The sequence below is a fragment of the Trachemys scripta genome, chromosome 1 (genome assembly GCF_013100865.1).
Source record: "Trachemys scripta elegans isolate TJP31775 chromosome 1, CAS_Tse_1.0, whole genome shotgun sequence".
Lineage (NCBI taxonomy): Eukaryota > Metazoa > Chordata > Testudines > Emydidae > Trachemys > Trachemys scripta.
The window spans coordinates 117,819,119-117,840,859 of NC_048298.1; the positions used below are offsets into that span (position 1 = coordinate 117,819,119).

The following is a 21,741-nucleotide window of genomic DNA, read 5'->3' on the forward strand; positions in this document are numbered from 1 at the left end:
TGTGCAATACTCACATTGGGTAAAAGAACTACTAGAGCCTCCCCTGGGATAGTGCTTGGGGTGTGCTATAGACCGCCGGGATCTAGCCTGGTTATGGACAGAGAACTCTTTAACGTTTTTAGGGAAGTAAATACTAATAGGAACTGTGTAATCATGGGAGACTTTAACTTCCCGGATATAGATTGGGGAACAAATGCTAGCGACAATAATAGGGCTCAGATTTTCCTAGACGTGATAGCTGATGAATTCCTTCATCAAGTAGTTGCTGAACCGATGAGGGGGGATGCCATTTTAGATTTGGTTTTGGTGAGTAGTGAGGACCTTGTTGAGGAAATGGTTGTAGGGGACAACCTTGGCTCGAGTGATCATGAGCTAATTCGGTTTAAACTAAATGGAAAGATTCACAGAATTAAATCGGAGACTAAGGTTTACGATTTCAAAAGGGCTAACTTTAATAAATTAAGGGGACTAGTTAGGGAAGTAGATTGGACTAACATATTTAGGGATCTAAAGGCGGAAGGTGCCTGGGATTATTTCAAGTTGAAGTTGCAGGAGCTGTCGGAGGCCTGTATCCCGAGAAAGGGAAAACGGTTCGTAGGCAGGAGATTTAGACCAAGCTGGATGAGCAAGCATCTCAGAGGGGTCATTAAGAAAAAACAGAAAGCGTACAGGGAGTGGAAGATGGGAGGGATCAGCAAAGAAACCTACCTTATTGAGGTCAGAGCATGTAGAGATGGAGTGAGAAAAGCCAAAAGCCGTGTAGAGTTGGACCTTGCAAGGGGAATTAAAACCAATAGTAAGAGCTTTTATAGCCATATAAATAGGAAGAAAACAAAGAAAGAAGAAGTGGGACTGCTTAAGACTGTAGAGGGAGTGGAGATTAAGGATAATCTAGGCATGGCACAATATCTAAATGAATATTTTGCATCGGTATTTAATGAGACTAATGAAGGGCTGAGGAATAGTGGAAGCGAGACGGAAGGGAATAGAGTGGGGGTTGACATTACCGTATTCGAGGTAGAAGCCAAACTCGAACAGCTTAACGGGACTAAATCGGGCGGACCGGATGATCTTCATCCGAGAATATTAAAGGAACTGGTGCGAGAAATTGCAAGCCCGTTAGCGATAATTTTTAATGAATCTGTAAACTCGGGGGTGGTACCGTTTGACTGAAGAATAGCTAATGTGGTTCCTATTTTCAAGAAGGGGAAAAAAAGTGACCCGGGTAACTACAGGCCTGTTAGTTTAACATCTGTAATATGTAAGGTCTTGGAAAAATTTTTGAAGGCGAAAGTAGTTAAGGATCTTGAGGTCAATGCCAATTGGGACAAATTACAACACGGTTTTACGAAAGGTAGATTGTGCCAAACCAACCTAATTTCCTTCTTTGAGAAAGTAACAGATTTTTTAAATAAAGGAAATGCAGTGGATCTAATATACCTCGATTTCAGTAAAGCATATGATACGGTACCGCATGAGGAATTATTGGTTAAATTGGAAAAGATGGGGATCGATATGAAAATCCAGAGGTGGATAAAGAACTGGTTAAAGGGGAGACTGCAGCGGGTTGTACTGAAAGGTGAACTGTCAGGTTGGAGGGAAGTTACCAGTGGAGTTCCTCAAGGTTCAGTTTTGGGTCCGATTTTATTTAATCTATTCATTACTGACCTTGGAATCAAATATAGGAGTGGGCTGATAAAGTTTGCAGATGACACAAAGTTGGGAGGTATTGCCAATTTGGAGAAGGATCGGGATATCCTGCAGGGAGATTTGGATGACCTTGTAAACTGGAGTAATAGTAATAGGATGAAATTTAATAGTGAGAAGTGTAAGGTTATGCATTTAGGGATGACTAACAAGAATTTTAGTTATAAGCTGGGGATGCATCAGTTGGAAGTAACAGAAGAGAAGGACCTTGGAGTCCTGGTTGATCGCAGGATGACTATGAGTCGGCAATGTGACGTGGCCGTGAAAAAAGCTAATGGGGTCTTGGGATGCATTAGGCAAGGTATTTCTAGTAGGGATAAGGAGGTGCTGGTTCTGTTATACAAGGCACTGATGAGACCTCATTTGGAGTACTGTGTGCAGTTCTGGTCTCCCATGTTTAAAAAGGATGAAATCAAACTGGAACGGGTACAAAGAAGGGCCACTAGGATGATCCAAGGAATGGAAAATCTGTCATATGAAAGGAGACTCGAGGAGCTCGGTTTGTTTACCTTAACCAAAAGAAGGCTGAGGGGGGATATGATTGCTCTCTTTAAATATATCAGAGGGATAAATACCAGGGAGGGAAAGGAATTATTTCAGCTCAGTACTAATGTGGACATGAGAACAAATGGATATAAACTGGCCGTCGGGAAGTTTAGGCTTGAAATTAGATGAAGGTTTCTAACCATCAGAGGGGTGAAGTTTTGGAACAGCCTTCCGAGGGAAACAGTGGGGGCAAAAGACCTCTCAGGCTTTAAGATTAAGCTTGATAAGTTTATGGAGGGGATGGTTTGATGGGATAAAGTGATTTTAGTCAATAGGTTAATAACTTGCCATCGCTGGTAATTAGTAACAATGGTCAATGATGGGATATTAAAAGTACTACAGAGAACTTTTTCCAGAGGGTCTGGCTAGAGAATCTTGCCCGCATGCTCGGGGTTCAGCTGGTCGCCATATTTGGGATCGGGAAGGAATTTTCCTCCAGGGTAGATTGGCAGAGGCCCTGGAGGTTTTTCGCCTTCCTCCGCAGCATGGGGCAGGGGTCGCTTGCTGGAGGATTCTCAGTGATTTGAAGTCTTTAAATCATGATTTGGGGACTTCAACAGCTGAGTCAAGGGAGAGAATTCTTAGGAGTGGGTGGGTCAGCTTTTGTGGCCCACATCATGCGGGAGGTCAGACTAGATGATCATAATGGTCCCTTCTGACCTTAGAGTCTATGAGTTTATGAGACTTCTGGGGGCATATCCCATGGCTTCTGGTGCTACAGTAAGTTGAACCGCTCTATGGTTCTTTCCTAGTGAACCATGAGAGAATTTGTCTGTCCTTCTGGGAAGGCAGTGGAGGATTATCAGCATATGAGTGGCTAAGCCGGTGTCCTCACTGCAAAGCGGGTGGGTTCCCAGCCCACTCTGGCTCTATAGCCCCAGCTACCGTGGTTGAAAGCACCACCAAACAGAAGAGGTTTTTGGGTGGGGACAGGAAGGGAACTAGAAACAAAAGCCTGGGTTAACTCTGCAGTGAAGACATACCCAAAGGATATGTCAGTGTAATGGGCTTTCAGTATAAATAAGAATCAAGTCTCATATCTCTGGCTGCAAATAAAGAGACCCTTACATTTTCAAAACATCACGTAGGGTTATTTTTAACTGTGACAGTAAAGTTGAATTGTTCAGCTAAACCCTGAATGCTACTTAGAAAACCAAGAGATTAGAGACACAGATGTTTGGAAACAGTCTTTCTGGATGATCAGCTTCTTTTAATTCAAGTAGTTTATTGGCAAAAGCATGATTCATAACTCCAAAGGGTATTTTATCTAGTGTTACTAATGCTAATACTTTGCACTTCTAAAGTGCCTTTCATCTGAGGATATGAAAGTGCTTTTACAAATACTGATGAATCAAGCATCACAACACCCCTTTGAGATATGCTTTATTGCTACCACTTTACAGAAGGGAAAACTGAGACACTGATATGTTTATTTACACAGGCCTATACCTAGTGGAAGAACCCTATATCATGTTAACAGTTAAGAAGCAAGCACATCCAATTTTTAAAAAATTCCTCCAGGATTTCTTTTTCATTTCAGTCTAGTGTACATAGACCGGCTGTTGATGATAAACATTTTTATAGCCATGTAAATGCAAATAGCACTTTGCAGAACATTAACCATAATAGAGTTATAATAATACATATTCTATAGGTCTATAATAATAATCTTATATATAGCTTAGTATTCATTAACAGCCAAATCCCATAGACTTCAATGAGCTTTGACTCAGGTCTTAAGAAATGTGGGTCTGATACCGAAGCAATGTTTAGCATTTTCCTAGGTATTGCCTGCATTTACGTATCTATTAGTTAAGAGAAAGTATTCTATATTACAAAAAATCATGGAACTGATCTTTAGAAAAAATTAGAGATGAACCCAAGCCAGGAAGTTTGGATTGGGAGCCTAATGTTCTCCCAGTTTGGGGATTTACAAATTTAGGGGCCTGGGATGGGCCTATTATACAGGGCTTGATTGTGGGTCTTTCTATAGGATAGTGTAAGTATAAAGAGGTCTTAAAATGGGTGAAAATGTACACCCACTTCAAGGCCTCTTTACCCTACCAGAGCAGTGTAAAGGGCCTCATTGTAAATGAGAATCAGACCCATACTCTCAAGCTGTGAATGCAATCTTCCTGTCAATACAGTGGTGTTTGTAATGGTCACATTATATAGATGTGATCAAGTTGCACTGTTTTGATACAGAGTCAGATCTGAGTCTTGAATGACTGGTTCTGATGTAGGCCTCTCTCTTAGAACACAAATAATAAAAAGAATTTTCAACAAAATTAAGTTTTTTGTTTCCTTTTCTTTCTCTGAACCCCTCTGTTCTTGCTTTATTGAAAATGGAATTTGTCTTAGTCTCTACTCACCCCTGCTGACCAGGTCAGCCTTCTACTTTTTCCATGCAAACTTCCTGTAGCCATGTTTCTGCCCCGGCTGGTTCCTGCATACAGAGTGCCTGTTGGTGGGAACAAAAATGATTTCAATACACTGATTTTAAAAGAAAAATAAATCTCAGAAGTAATAAAGTCAACATCAAAAATCCTCATTTTCCTCTCAGTTTATGGAAAAAGTTTTAAATAAAAAGTATCTTGTGATAAATCCATGGTCACCTAGACCTTCTTGATTGTCACTAAGATGCAGGTAACTCAATTTCCCAAGAAGTTGGTGAAAACAAGAAAATGGTGAACTTTGAATGATTGGTCATGCTTATCTAAACTGTCCAGCCCTTTTGAGTTTGCAACAGTGTATTGAAAATCTTGTGAGAACAGCCCTTCCTATAGGCCGAAATCCTGACCCCATGGAAGTCAATGGGAGCTTTGACATTGATATTAGTAAGCCCAAGGTTTCACCCATGGTATTTTGGTATTTACGTCTGGTTCTGGTCAGAAACCAAAAGTAAAGAAATGGAAAAAAATGAATAATTATGATTATAATTATAATTGCTGATTTTTTTAAACTTAAAATAAAAGGCTAATTTCAATTTGTTTGCAAAGATTTGGGGGGACAAGGACGGGGGAGGAAGTCTTTATTTGAACCCAGACACCCACCCATACACAGTGAGAACTTCCACTGTCATGCTGGACTCTCAACAGTTGAGTCTATTTGCCAAGACCCAAATGTGGGACACAGTGTGGACTGTTAGCCAATATTACATATATGTTAGGCATAGTACACACCACATTAAAAGGTATTATTGGCATGATACTAATATAATATACATTACATATATATACACCTCTACCCCGATATAACACGAATTCGGATATAACACGGTAAAGCAGTGCTCCGGAGGGGCGGGGCTGCGCATCAAAGCAAGTTCAATATAACACAGTTTCACCTATAACACGGTAAGATTTTTTGGCTCCCGAGGACAGCGTTATATCGGGGTAGAGGTGTACTTGTTGGGAAGTTATGTTAACTGAATATATTATGCTCTCCACACAACTCTGTTGCCCCATGTCCAATATCCCACAACACTTTGCAAAGCTGAAGTCAGCTTTGGCATTAGAAAACAGGACATTTATCAAAGGCAAAATACATTAATGTTCTGCCCCAGTACAAGCCAGGAAGGTATCTTCATGGCCCTGAATGCTAGTATCCAAAACAAAGATAAGGAAGGTCCAGAACAACAAGCTAAGGATTGGTAGGAACTAGTGGGTTCAATTTTAGTGATACATAAAGAGTTTCTTAACTTGTAAAATCATCCTACAAATTACTAGTTGAAATGCATATCTTTGAAGAACACCTTCTGTGCTAGGTGAACATGCTGTGAGAATTTGCTTCCCAAAAAGAGGGTGGGTATAGCTCCTTTTTTTATTCTACTGTTTTGTCTTTAGACAATACATTTGGCTAAGTTCAATTATTTCATCTCATGAACATTTTAAAGAACAAACTGCGAGAATAGTCAAACAATTGTCTATACTTTAGTGTGAACAGAACCAAATAGCCAAGATAAGAGACCCATGACAAACACAGTAGTGCAGAAGGATTAAAAGGAGGTAGTATTGAATTCTCTGTAATAAATTACATTTTCATCTTTGCTTTTTGGTCTCTTTGTAGTCCTGCTTCTAATACTTGATGACAGTAGAAGTGAGATAAATATTAAATCCATGCGGGATGGAGGCAATTTTGAGTTGCAACAGAAGCATGTTTAAAACAGATTTAACAGAGTAATGAGGGCCGACAAATCTTTTCCTGAAAAGAGAACTATATCGATATATCGATAATGGGAAGTGGTTGTTGTGTTATTACACCTGTTCCAATGTTTAAACACTGGTTGGGAGTTTGTTTGCATGATAAAAACTGTTTTATGGAAGGATGGGATATTTGCATAATACTGTTTGACATGTATTTAGGCCCCTCCCATTGCCCCATCGTATAGTAAAAGCCACTTTTTACGCCGATATTTCTGAGTATTTTCTTGTAGAGAACTTCCCAGTGGGAGAAAGGGGCTAGGCAGGAATGTGCCCCCTTCAGAATAGCTGCCCCAAATATCTGCATGTGACCTTGGTCATCCACACAAGGTCCTGTACTCCCACTGTGGGTCAGGATCCTGGAGGCTGCCTGCCCTTTCTTCTTGTAGGTGAAGCTCCAATGAAAATGAACTGCCAGAGAAACTCCCTGGGGATCTCTGGTGTGGGAGGGGCCTGTGAAAAGGTTAATACAGCATGAGCACCATGTTGAAGAAGTTTTGCTGGACCAAAGGGTGGACGATAGGTATATCTCCAGTCCTGCCCCAGCCTGCCCCTCTTACCTTGGCCTGGCCTGACCCCGTTTCCTTCCAATGCACAGACCCCAAGCCTGCACAGAGAGAGAGCTCCGTATAGAGTGTCACTGGGGGAGGGGTGGAAGAGTACCACAGAGGCACCCCAGTACCATTTCTTCATAGACAAGGGGAGATCCACACATGAAGGGCCCCTCCATGGGGAGGGGTGGGTTAATCTGGGCCCAATTTCCAGAACATATCCCTGATCCCTGGTTGGTCAAAAGGGAGCACAGCAGGAGGAATCTGAAGTTAAGGGAGAGCTAACTAGGAGGGCTTAGTTAGGTGAATGTATGTTGCTTTGTTGGGTTGGAGTGGTCATTTTTACACAGGTGAGTAATTCAAGATGGCAGGGGAGGAGTTCAAACACAGTCCTTTGAAAATCTGGGCAAAAAAGTATATTCAAAGGAACCATAGAGCATCATATTTGTTTTCTTCCTGTTGTTCCCTGTTTATATAGGAGAGTAGTATCCTTATTGCATGATACCAGATGTGTTCATTAATCAGGGAGCCAATTAAAAATAAACTGAAATGGATTTCAATTAACATAAAATAAATGCAGTGCATCTGGATTATACACTGTGACTTTATACATTTCATACAACCAGTTCAGCCTGTGCACTGAAAAACATTTGTGGAGGGAGAGATTTTCAAAGGCATAAATCACTGTTTGGCACTCAGTTCCCATTAGCTAAATGCCCTTTGTACCTTGAAAATACTACAGTTCATTTTTGTGAGGAAAAAGTCAGTAAAAAGTGTTTTCTCCCCCATTATTATAATAAAGTATCAAATCATCTCTTGAAGACTTTGTGTGAAGAGTTTGTGGGAGCATCTGATGCTAGACAGGATTGCAGTCACTCTGGCTTTCTGTATACAGCATACATTTTTTTCAAATACTCCACAGCTTTCGAATGTGCAGAAACTAACGTGGAGATTGTGTCATTTTTCTCCTCATTGTCACATTCACTCTAGTTCATGCTCTTTCCGTGTCCATGTCAGACTATCTCCACAACTGTCTCATCACAGAGATGGCAGTGTCCTTGCTCACTGTTGTTGCAATCTACAATCCTTTACACATTCTCTATCAGAAACTGGGTCTGGTAGGAAGAAGCAAGTTTTTCACTTCATTTAGCTGAAGTTTCAACCTGAATTTTGTCGGTGTCCTCAATCTTTGGTCTAAAGTTGATCTCAGAGCCTGACAATACCCATGCTTTCTCTCCAGCTTTTTAATGATCCCATGTTTCTGCAAGACATGCACAACACTTGTAAGTCTGATCGCTTAATGATTCCAGAAAGTGGCACTTTCTTGTTATCATCCAAGAGCAGAGTTTTGTGGACTTTATTTCATAACTCCATAGTATGCTTTGGTCACAGTTGGCATGCTATATCAGAAGGCAGGAAAATACATTATACTGAGCCATCCCTACTCATGGTATCTCAAGTATCAGGTTGCACTGCCAAGTTATCCAGGAGCAGAATTGCTTTTCAGAGGCAAACCTTGCACTTGCAAACAGAGTTTCAACACAGAGATCAACTTGTAAGAGGGCAATGAGTGTGCCATTTGTTCAGGTGCTCCTCTGATACTTATAGTGGACCAGTCTGTTTCAATATTTTCACGTGAGAGAAGCACTCTCTAGATCTCTCTGTCAGCAGGAGACAGAGTATGTGAGTGCCAAATCCCAGAATACAGACAACTTTTTATTAGGTAAGCAACACCAATAAACACCAAGAAGCCTGTTTTATTGTCATTCTAAATTGGCTCATGTGACAGGCCATTATAGACATTCCATTGTATGGCACAGCCTAGCAACCTCATCAGCTGCTCTCATCTATTCCCTGTACAATTTCAGCCAGTTCTTTCCATGTCTTTTTAAGACATGATTGCTGGTTCCTGACCATTTAGCTTCAAGAAAAACTGAAGTGCTTTCTTTTTAAGCAGAGGTCCTGAAAGAGCAGCTCTCTTCTTCTCTCTCATCAGAACCAAAGATAAATCTTTGAATCACTCTCAGCATCACTGACTATTCATAATTTTATGTGCTTTGATCCCGGGGAGGAATCATAGGACTAGAACAGAGCTGTGCTGATTTACATCAGCTGAGGATCTGGCCCAAAGTCTGCATTTTTTCTTAATTTCTGTATTTTTGAACTTCTTATGCCATACTTAATGTTCAGAATTTTCCCAAGGCTCTCCTCTATCTTGAGTTTCCAAGATAGGCTCAAAGGACCCAGCTTTTTCTGGCACACCAAGGACACATAAATACAAATGGTTGCAGTCCCTTATAAGCAGTAAGTAATAAACAGGTTGGACATTTTAAGAACAGACAGACTGGCAATTTGCTTGGCAGGCAGGTAGACACACTGGCAGGTCATTAGATAATGAGGTTGAGACAGTGGAATTTAGAAAAATCAGGATTCTATTGCATTTGCAAAATAACTGTACAGCCCCCCCCCCCCACACACACACACAGTGCCTAATACATTAAATTCCATTCTTTCTTATAGTGTGCTTCCAGAGTGGCTATTTCTAAATGTATAGGCCTCTGCCTTCCTCAGCACCACAGTGAGATTGTATGTTTGAATTCTGGGTGATTGGCTTAAAAGAGGATGGGACAGTTTCAGTATTTCTTCATCTGAAGAGACAGTTTAAGGTTTTGAAGGTTGGAAGTCTGTCCTCAAGGAATTAGAGATGACAGAGAAAGCAGGCTTTCCAAACACAAGTTAAGGTGCAGCATGGCTGTCAGTCATATTGAGAGAAATTTTGGAGAAATCGCGGTGCTGTAATTTGTGACTTGATACTGACAGGAATGTTTGATTGATCTGGTGTAGTTAGTTGATCTATCTGAGAAAACAATAAAGTTTCTTTCCCTGTGCTGTTGCCATAATCACTTGTTTAGCCTTCACACTGTCATTATATATGCGCCTAGTACAGTTTATTCCATAAGTGCAACAGTGTGTTTATATAACCTCATTTACAAGGGCACATTTTATCACACAGCCCTGTCTGTCATATGTCAGCATCCTACAATAAAAGATATGGGTCTGATTCTGCAACCGTTACTCATTTTAACTAGAACTTCCATGGGCAGTCCCACTGACTCCAAATGTCACTGGGGCAGCTCATGAAAGTAAGAGCTCCTCCAAGTGAGTGAGGGGTGGAAAACTGAGCCCTGTGTGTTTGTGACAAAAAGACAGAAGGGGAAAAATAACAGGGAATAAAAAATGAGCTTGCTTCACTGCATAAAGATGAGGGGTGTGGGCAATGCATGGCTCCTTTTATAGAAAATGTGTGTTAAATCCTCTCCCTTCCTACCCCTCATTCTCCATTTGCCACTGAATGTTTAATTAGTGTTTCTCAGCAACTGGAGACGTGAAAAAATTCTGATTGACAAAACTTCTTGTGTTTGGCTGAGACTTCAAAGTGCTTGATTTCAATGCATGCCCTGGCTATTTGTAAACCCATTGAAAAGTTCACAGCTTAATATTTTGATTCAGAGCGAAATTCAACAGCAACAACAACAAAATAAAGAACCGGTGTGGCACTTTTCTGGGGAACAAGGGAGATACATTGAACTGTGTGATAAAACTGAAATATCAAGAAAGTCCCTTTGGAACTTGTGAGCTGTGTCAGTAGCTGCTTCCCCGTCCCACAGGGGAGGCTGAAGGGAAGGAGGGGACACTTAATGCATCAAGTGTAAATAGGGTGACCAGACAGCAAGTGTGAAAAATCGGGACAGGAGGTGGGGGGTAATAGGAGCCTATATAAGAAAAAGATCCAAAAATCGGGACTGTCCTTATAAAATTGGGACATCTGGTCACCCTCAGTGTAAAGGAATATAATTAGGCAGATCAACAGTATAAGCAGGAAATACATTATTCCTCAGTCAAATAAAGCAAGTTAGAGTTGAAGTGAAAACATTTGCAGTTGACACAAAAATATTTAGGTGGGTCAATGTTAGAGAAAACTGTGAGGAACTTCAGAAGGAGCTAACAAAGTTAAGTGAATGGACAGGCTGGTGAAATTTGATGCTGATAAATAAACATTGCAAGGAATAACTATTCATATATCTTACTGTATGGTAACTATACTGTATATTAACCGTACTGTATATTAACCATAACCACTCAGGAACAAGACCTGGATGTCATTGTGGACAGCTCAACGAAACCTCTGTTCCACGTGCAGTGTCAGTCAAAAAGGGAAAATGTTAGGGTGCATAAGAAATAGGATGTAAGATAATATTGAAAATATTATGATGTCACTGTGCAAATCTATGGTACACCTCCCCTGGAGTACTGTGCTGTTGTTATTATTAATATCTCAAAAAGGATGTAGCAGATATAGAAGTGGTTCAGAGATTGGTGACAACATTTATTATCTATATGGAAAAAACTTCCATATGAAGAGTGACTGAAAAGACTATTGAGTTTAGAGAAGTGATGAGGAAGAGGGGACACAACAGACATATACAAAATAATGAATGGTATATAAAAAGGAAAATAGGCATTCCTTTTTACTCTTCCTCCAAAACAAGTACAAGGGGACATTCAAGGAAACTGCAAGGCAACAAATTTGAAATTGATAAAAGAAAAGACATGTGTATACATTATTATTGTATCCCTAGTAAGTAGCATCTCACCAGGGTTCCTTTGTACTAGGCATATTACATACATACAATAAAGAGACAGTCCCTGCCTCAAAGAGCTTATGTTTTTTATAAACACAATTAGCCTGTGGAACCCATTGCTAAGATATCATTGAGGCCAAGTTCTTCGCAGGATTTTTGTAAAAGCACCAGATGTGTATATGTATAATGAAAACCACCAGACTGTAAGCTCTTTGGAGCAGGGACCATAATATTGTTCTGTGTTTGTTCAGCACGCTAGCACAATGGCTTTAAAAATCTCAGGTGAAACCTTCACCACTACCACTGGGAAACTATATTACAGACTACTAGAGCTCATTGGTAAGAAACATTCAGCCTAGAACATCCTGTGCTAAATTTGGTCCCATTTCTCCTAGCTATATTATCTGGGACCATGTCAGATACTTCTTCTCCCTCCTTGGTGTTATCATCTTTCCAAACATTTGGCAGTTACCATGTCTGTCCCTTGGTTGTCAAACATATTTACTTCTGTGACAGATATGGGAATTTTCTGCAATATCTTTGGGAGATCTTACTGTATTAATTGTATGTATCACTGTGGGCCATGGAGTGTATGTAATTCAATAGGCGAGGCTGACCACAGCCCTCCAGGAATTAAGAACAGCGGAAGTGGGTAGAGCGATTAGGCAAATTCACTCAGCGTGCAACAGCTCTGAAGAGGTACCACCACCTGACAGACTTGCATAAACTGGATTCTCTAGAGACTACCAAAGACTCAGGGCCTGTTTTCTGATCCAGCAAATGGACAGGACCATCTGTCCAAGGTAGGCCCAAATCCTTCCTGGGAAGAGTTGGAAGGACTTGACCTATTCATGGGCGACCTTGTTCTGAGCCAAGGTGGTTATGAACTTGTAACAACAGAAAAATCCCTATCTGGGGTTTGAACGACTGTGTACCTGTCAGAACCCTTGTTGGAATGAGGGGTGATCTCTTGCAAACTTATTAGAATGATATAGATTCCTTTGTTTTTAATAACTTTTCTGTGTAATGCTTTTACCTTAAAAATAAATGTGCTTCCTTGGAAAGAGCTGTGTGGTAACTTAACTGTGGGCCATTATGCTGTTTATAGCCTCTGAGGAGAAGGCAAAGCAGGCGTGCTGACTAGCTGGGCTATTCACAGTGTAGGGAGGAAACTATGCAGCCTGGAAAAACCCCAATCAGGAGAGGAGGAGAGAGAAAGGTATGTCTCTATTTAAGAGATGTGATGGCTGGGGGGGCCGGAAGCCTAAGAGTGGATGCCATTGCTGGACCACAGAGGGGGAAATACAGATGCAGTTGCCCTCAACTGTGACAACTTCTTAATCTTTCCTCATAAATCAATCTCTTCATGGTGGTGCTCTTGTCTGAATTCCTTCCAGTCTGTCAATAACTTCCTGGGTTTGAAATACCAGAGTTAAACACAGGATGCTCACCAATGCCTAATTAACAACTCATAGTCAATACAAGTGTCTCTCTCTCACTGAATCTTGGTATTATGATTTTCTAAAAAGAGTCAATCCTAACAGCAAACAACTCATATCAAAAACAACAACAACAACCTCATGGAACACTTATTTTTAAAAACCTATACATGCAGGATAAGTGTATGATACGAGTGATAACACATATACATTACTACTGCAGAACTACTGATCTTTTTCTTCCAGCAAATTTCAAAACGTTTCTGCCTATTGAAAACAATATCTTGCATCTTGAACCTTCTACGAGCACTGCTCTCTAACTCACCTGGTGCTGGGTCAGGTTTTGCTGACTGACACCTGGACTGCCTGCATAGACTGCTGCCATCATTGCCCATGGTTAATGGTCTGAGCAGAGAAAAGTGAGGGTGCGTGGGAGAGGCTGGACTTCGGCACCAAGAATTCTGAGTAGGGAACAGGGTTGCTGGGATCTTTTTTTCTCTGTAAACAGAAATACAAATGATTGTATTCTGTATATTGTATATATCTTAATATATGTGTATAGTACACATATATCTTATATAACTTGTTTTATAGGTGGAGCAGTAGTAGCATCTATATTAAGGCTGTCTAACACTTTATTATAATCCCTTATTTACAGTTGTTTATAATTTTGCCAAACTTTAACCCTTTGGGCTGAAATTTTCCATACTGACTCTTTGATTCAGGTTGAATTTCTTTGGAAATTTAAGCAAAACTATTCAACCATTTCCAAGAACACTGGTTAGTTTGGCCAATATTAAATTTTTTTGAACTGTCTTTTAAACAGCTCTAGTCACAGCTTGGAGCAGAAGGTTGAAATTTAGCAGAGGAATACTCCTGGGGGCAGAGAGGGGCCTTTTACTGTCCTCATTAAAAAATCTGCCCAGGTTTGGTCAAATTATAAGCATGCTGCAAGGATCCAACAACTAAATCTCTGCCTATGCTGCTCTTCCCCTTCAAAATACCCTATGGCCTAGATTAAGATGCATTGCGCTGGAGCAGGAAACTATGAGTTTTAGATACACCTTTTTCACAAACTAGTGTGAATGATTCTATGAACATCACAACCTTTAGACTATAAACTCTTTGAGGCAGTGAATGTGTCTTTTCTGTCTGGATGTTGCCTGGCACACTTTTGTGTGCTCAGTGAGTGAATAATATATAATGAACTCAGGTTTTCTTGCAAAATGTCCCATTACTTCATTGACTGAAACTATTGCTCTCTTGCATGGAACCTAAAACAAAGTTTGGTTTGGATTTTGTTTGAAGATTCGAGTCAGTTCTTATTTTATCCTGCCCAATTCACCCAATCCTAGTAACAACTTTCTTTGCAAGATGCTCATTTGCTTCCACAGCCAGCCAGGAATAGTGCTATATTATAACGATGGAGTACAGTCAATAGATGGATGGTTACCTTTTAATGAAAACTGGTCCGCTTTCCTCTGTTCGACCTTGGACAGCCCCTTCCTGTTCTTTATCAATTGTCAGACATTCTGGTTCCTTTTCCCATTCATCTCTTTGCATTTTTGTTGGTATAATTGGCTTTTTGCTGCTCCTAAGGTATTCATCATCTTCTCGCTCTTTCCATCCTTGCTTTCTGTTCCAGTGAATAGGTGTGTACCAAGCAACAGCCTGAAGAAAAAAACACACTCATTCAGTTACTTCATTTAACCATCAAGATTATTGTTTCTGTTACATAAGGAATAGTGTGTGCGGGGGGGGGGGGGGTGAGGGAAGAAAGAGGCGAGGAGGCATGGGAGGTAAAGATTCTATGATCTTTTTGAGCTGACTATATTCAAGGGTGTGAGCCAGAGAATAATGGCAAGGCATCAAATCACAGCCAGTGATTTGATCTTTAAAATCCATTTTCAGTTCTTAAAATTATAGGGTGGATTCATCATGTAACAGCTTTGCAATTCAACTGCTTGACTTAAATTAAACAAACACATTACCAACGCAATGGCAAGTTTGGCCAAACGAAGGAAGAAGAGAGGGGAAAACAATATCAAAATCTGAATAAAAAACAGGTTGTATCAAGTAAATTAGATTAATACTGAACAAGGGAGACTGGATAGTTTGAGGAAATTGGTCTCCAGGTCACTGGTTCAAGTCTGGCTCAGGTTAGAGATGGCCAAAAAATCATTGCCACTAGATTACTTTTAGGATATGTCTACACAGCAAAGAAAAACCTGTGGCTGGCCCACGCCAGCCGACTCAGGCTCATGGGGGCTGTGGGGCTGTTTCATTGCTGGGTAGACGTCTGGGCTCGGGCTGGAGCCCGGGCTCTGCGACCCTGCAGGATGGGAGGCTCCCAGAACCTGGACTCCAGCCTGAGCCTAAGCCCGAGCCCAGACGTCTGCATAGCAGTGAAACAGCCCTGCAGCTCGAGCCCCGTGAGCCTGAGTCGGCAGGCACGAGCCAATGCGGGTTTTAGTTTGCTGCTTAGACACACACTAAGTCTGGTTTCAGTCTCATTTCTAAATGGACAAAGGTCCACCTCACAAAACCCACCACAACTGCCAATATTGTTGGCAATTGCTAAAGGATTTGCCCCTGGACTGAATAGACATGGACAGCTGAACTTCTCACCCCTATGGGGGGGGCTCTCCAGTTTAAGGAAGAAGCACACTGGCAAGGAGATCTGAAGAAAACTTGCACTGCCGAGGACAATGATGTACTGTTCTATGCATAGTAGACCTTCATACTGCCAGCCTGTCTATCTAGCCCCTTTCTTTAGTCCTCAAGGTCTCAGTAATTAACTTGTAAACCCAAGCAAGATTCACAGCCAAGATTTACCCACATTATGTAATTTGCTCAATTAGGGCTCATGGGCTCACTCCTGCAAAGTGCTCAGTACTGTGGCCCTGATCCAGCTAAGCACTTATGCTCGTTTACCTTTAAGCACATGAATAGACACATTACTGTCAACAGGATCTAGCACTATATAGTCAAGTCCAGACTTCAAAAAGGTATGGAGTGGGTGACACTGGGGGAAAGCCTTTGTCCTGTCGCACTTGTAAAGTGCGAGTATTTAATGCTACATATTCAATGTACCCAGAACGTTGGGTTTGTTAAGCTTCAAGACTCCACATACCAGTACACCTGCTCGTTGGCACTTTCTTGGGTTATTTGCTTGCCAAAACTCTTCATGCCATTGCTACTCTTTACAATTATCCTTACATCCGGCCATCCTTTTAAGAAGGATGAGTAGAAAATTTAGCAATTCTATTAATTACATGACAAACAGCTCATGAGAATCAGAACACTCACTTGACCATTAGGTTCACAAAGAATGGTAGTGCACTCTGGGCCTGTTTTAAACCTATCTTGCTCCTTCCAAAGGAAATCTGATGGAGGTTTATGAAGCACTTTAGCATCTGCTGTCCATACCTGCAACAATCCAAAGGAAGTAATCAGATATAGAAAGGATGGTCCTTGGATGTTTATGAAGTGTGTAGACTCAGTAAGAAGCAGCAGGTTTCCCTCTCTCAAGGCTTTTCTCCATGAAATCAAAACTGAAGGGACTGCATTTCAAGATCTGTAGCAAAGGCTTGGTTATACTTATTGTCATGAAGACCTGCTCTAGTGGATTAATAGAGATAATAATGAGGGCATATTTTTCAGGCACTTACATTAGGTTTTGGGGGATTTTTAGCCAATATTGCTAAGAGTCAGATTAACAATAGGTGATTTCTTTTTATTTATGCTGGGTATTTTAATAGGCCTGCAACACAGACCTTTACAATCCCAGTCCACGATTGATTCTGGAGCCTCCCAGTGAGGGAACAGGCAGTTCCAGTAATTTTTTCTCCTTTAGTTTTATACAGATGTTAACAAAATCTCTGCATCATGCTCTGCAAAGCAACAGGAACCATGATGAAAACATTTTTCTTGTGTAAAATGATCCTAACTTACTTTTGCAAGCAGCATTCTAAAGGATTGACCTTCAGATCCAGGGTTTCAGTTCAGACCAATTTCTGAAAATTATGTTGCAGTATGGAGAGATCTTACAGAAGCAATGCTTAGAGGGGAGAGTGGGAAACGGGGAAGATTCTTTATGATAGCAGGTCAGAATCTTCAAACTTTCAGCAGAATTTTGAAAGTTGGGCTCCTAAATCCACATTTAGGCACCTAAATAAAAGTGCCATGATTTTCAAAGGTGCTGAGCTCTAGCAGCTCCCATTGAGTTCAGCTGGATTTGTGAGTGCTCAGACTTCTGAAAATATGGATTTATGAGCCTGACTTCAAGCATTTTAGGTTTGAAATTTTGACCTTGCATTACAGTGGATGAGGAGCAGCTAAGTTACGGAAGGTAAATTCTTAGCTATCCCCTCGGTGTTCATTTGGCATTTTCCTCTTCTGTACTCACGGTTACAGTAGAATTGGCCTTCATTCTGATCCTTGGTGGGAATTTGAATACTGTTACTGGATGGCCGCTGACATTTTGCTGGAGTGTATACTCCCCAATGCCCTCCTCTTTATCAGGGGAACAGTTAAGGATCTTCACAAAATGACCACCCGAATGAACTTCTGCTATTTTTAAGTTGCCAATAGCACTAAATAATAAAAGTAGAATCAAAGGTTTAAAAGCATTTCACAAACGAAATACACATGCCTTTAACTATAACAGCCTGCCCTGATGTCTGCATAATAAACATACTGTATGCAGACTATTTACAACAGTAATAATCTGCACTTTACATAGACCCTTTCATTTGAAAAATTCAGTGTGCTTTACATATATCAACACATACTAGCTATCTTACATATTTTCGGGCCCCCATTACCATCAGAAATTAATTGGTACTTTTTAAAAAAATGAATCATCACAGTTTGCTATTTGTATTTTCGAAATGTATGTCGGTTAATATTTTTAAGGCTGGCCACACAATCTGGCCATTAAAATTCATGGGAGTTGTGTGGCTAAATCCCCTTGTCAGTTTTGAAAATCTCAGTCATTGACTTCATCTATGTATTTTCTCCCTCCTTTCCTTCCTCCTTTCTTGATTTCCACCTGTCCCTCATTTTTATTTTCCTTTGTGGAGGAAAGGGAAGTTGTACTATTAACCAATGTCCAAGAGACACCACATTAAAACAAGCAGAGTCCTGTGGCACCTTATAGACTAACAGACGTATTGGAACATGAGTTTTCGTGGGTGAATACCCACTTCTTTGGATGTATTCACCCACGAAAGCTCATGCTCCTATACGTCTGTTAGTCTACAAGGTGCCACAGGACTCTTTGCTGCTCTTACAGATCCAGACTAACACAGCTACCCCTTTGATACATGTTAAAACAATTAAGACCTATTCTCTCTTTCGTTTCAGACATGTAGCAAACAAGGGTCTGTGATTTATCTGCAGAAAGCAGAGGAACTCCTCGAGTGAGCAGAGGAGCACTTTATCTTCGGCAAGCACTGGAAAATAAATTTCTCTCTGGAGCGGTCCTCTTCTAAGCAACTTACATGTCAAGAAAGCTCTTTTTAAAACACAGTTCTGGACTATAATGCTCATTACTGATCTTATCAGACAAGTTGTGAAAGAAGTCTGAGGAATCATCCAATTTTCCATGAGACAGCCACTGTGATTTAGTTAACTGTTTAGCCCTTGTTGTAATGTCTTGTCTGTGTCTCCTGTCTGTGTAATGTCTTTCCCCTGGCTATGCATGCCGCCTTCTGTTTTGCTGATAAGTCTAATATGTAGGTGTTTGTGCCTGTATTCAAGCCTGGCCCTACAGCACAAATAGACATGAGTCTGCGTAAGGTGGCAAAATAATAATTGATGAGTGGCAAAAACCACCCACACACCCCAAAATTCATTCATGCTGCACAGTAGGGAGTCATGCTTGCACATGACTGAGAGGCTGCCTGCAGTCTGCAGCACCTAGTGACAGATATGAAGGGGGGTGGGGGGGGAGCTGTCCCTGATCTCCCCCAACAGAAACTAAGAATACATGCTTACTGAGCACAATACTGTGCTACACAGCATGTAGGAAACCCTCCCTTCCTTTCCCTTTGCTGCATCTTTGGGCCCTCTGTTGAGTCCCTTCTCTCTCTGAGCAGAGAACACGCATACAAGTTTGTTTGCTCCTCCCATCAGCAGCGGGAGTCCTTTAGGGAGCTTCCCATAGGAAAAAAGGGCCTGATTCTCTATGGTACCTTGCACTGTGAACCATGATTTAAACTGATGCAAAGCTAGGGTAAAATGCTGCCCTTCTGGTCTGGTATCATTCATCATTATTATTTATTTGTATTACCGTAGTGCCTAGGAGCTCTAATCATCAGGGGCGGCTCTATGTATTTTGCCGCCCCAAGCACGGCAGTCAGGCGGCTTTCGGCGGTGCGCCTGTGGGAGGTCCGCTGGTAATGTGGATTCGGCGGCATGTCCGTGGGAGGTCCGCCAGTCCCGCGGCTTTGGCATACCCGCCGCCAAATTGCCGCCGAAGCTGCGGGACCGGCGGACCTCCCGCAGGCATGCTGCCGAAGGCTCCCTGATTGCCGCCCCCACAGCGACCAGCAGGCCGCCCCGGCACGCGCTTGGTGCGCTGGTGCCTGGAGCCGCCCCTGCTAATCATGGACCATTGTGGTAAGGGCTGTACAAACACAGAATGAGAAGATGTTCCCTGTGTTCTCACACTTGGCACAGGTGTAGATGATGACAAGTTGTGTGGCCAAAAAGACTTCACTTGCAGCATGAGGATAAGAAGGATAAGCCATATTGCCTCTCCATGAGAAAATTTGCTAGAAGTGCCTCCCATTCCATCAAAGAGAGGCTACTTCTGGAGGAAACTTGGGCCACGTGAAGGAACAAGAGAAAATCCTGGATACCAGGACATATGGGGTAGCACAAAAAAACAAAACAAAACAAAAAGGAGTTTTGAGCAGGCTAGCAGCAGAGTGACAATCTGGACTAGGAACGAAGTGGAACAGAAATATGAAGTTGGTCAGGAAAATCAAGAGGGACATGTGGACTGGGTGTGTGCTTGAGGTATGGTAAGAAATGGGGGACTGGAAGGATAGATGTTAAGGGTAGGATTTGGAAATAGAGAGTGGGGGCAAAAAGTATTAGGTGTATCTGAAGGAACATGGGTACCAGTTGGTATTAGGTGGAATCAGGCAGTGCACGGTAGGTGCTTGAGGAAGACTTGTTTCTAGACAAGAATTGAATCTGGACTTAAAGGAACTTGGAGGTATAGGAAGGATAAATATGATAGGGGTGGGGTCAGAATCTTATGGGGGGCTTTCTGACACAAGAATGGTGAAAAATGAAGAAGCGGGGGATAGGAAACGGGACTGTTGGATGGTATGCCAATACAAAGCTTCCAGCTCACTGGAGAATCTGGCCTTGTATTTTTAACTTAACAGTGTCCCTTTAATAGAAAACATCCCACCTTTTTCTAAGCCCAGAAGTCTTAATGTTTGAAAGGAAAGATTTATGTTGGTACAATTACTATGACAGGAGAAATATAGGACGAAAGGTTTATTTACATGGATGCAAATAAAGGCCTATATATTTATTTGCCAGTGGATTTAGCTGTAGGTGCAGGATGGGGCAGAAATGGACTGTGGGGAGAGGGGACGGTATAAATATTGAAATTTGTCTAGGATCAGGGCCGGCTCTAACTTTTTTGCTGCCCCAGGCAAAAAAAAAAGAACGCCGCCCCGCCATAACCCCCCCCCCCCGGGCGCCCGGCCGGGCCGCCCAACCCCCCCCCCCCCCCCCCCCGGCCCCCAGCGCCGCGCCGGCAAAACCCCCCCAGCGCCGGGCTGGGCCGTCTAAACCCCCACCCGCCCCGAGCACTGGGCTGGGCCGCTGTAACCCCCACCCCCCGAGCGCCAGGCCAGGCCGCCTAAACCCCTGAGCGCCACGCCACCCCACCCCACACCAACGCCTGCCCCCCCCCCCGAACCCCGCGCCGGGCCGGCAAAANCCCAGAAGTCTTAATGTTTGAAAGGAAAGATTTATGTTGGTACAATTACTATGACAGGAGAAATATAGGACGAAAGGTTTATTTACATGGATGCAAATAAAGGCCTATATATTTATTTGCCAGTGGATTTAGCTGTAGGTGCAGGATGGGGCAGAAATGGACTGTGGGGAGAGGGGACGGTATAAATATTGAAATTTGTCTAGGATCAGGGCCGGCTCTAACTTTTTTGCTGCCCCAGGCAAAAAAAAAAGAACGCCGCCCCGCCATAACCCCCGCCCCCTGAGCGCCGGGCTGGGCCGCCCAACCCCCCGAGCGCCACGCCATGCCAACCCCCCCCCCCCCCAGCGCCGCGCCGCGCTGGCAACCCCCCCGCCCCCCCTCCGAGCGCCGGGCCGGGCCGCCCAAACTCCCACTCCTCCGAGCGCTGCGCTGGGCCGCCCAACCCCCTGAGTGCCACGCCGACCTCCGCCCCCCCAGCGCTGCACCGGGCCGGGCTGCTGAAACCCCCGCTCCCCCGAGCGCCGGGCCGGGTCACCGAAATCCCCACCCACCCTCCGAGCGCCGGGCCGGGACTCCCAAACCCTTGCCCCCACCCCGAGCGCCGAGCTGGGCCAGGACGGGCCACCAAACCCCCCGCTTGCCCTCTGAGCGTCGCGCCGGGCCGCTGACACCCCCGTCCCCCCCCCA

At 42.7% G+C, this 21,741-nt stretch overlaps 1 protein-coding gene across 1 annotated transcript in view; it reads right to left on the reverse strand.

Moving 5' to 3' along the window:
* The window catches only part of LMNTD1 (lamin tail domain containing 1), a 321,294-nt gene that overhangs the window by 41,445 nt on the left and 258,108 nt on the right, over nt 1-21,741 (reverse strand). The window contains exons 11-15 of the mRNA XM_034782870.1: nt 17,494-17,680; nt 16,395-16,514; nt 14,539-14,756; nt 13,411-13,583; nt 4,626-4,714 (exon numbers count right to left, since the gene is read on the reverse strand). Coding sequence (XP_034638761.1) covers nt 4,626-4,714; nt 13,411-13,583; nt 14,539-14,756; nt 16,395-16,514; nt 17,494-17,680 — 787 coding nt within the window. The remainder of the gene's footprint in view (nt 1-4,625; nt 4,715-13,410; nt 13,584-14,538; nt 14,757-16,394; nt 16,515-17,493; nt 17,681-21,741) is intronic.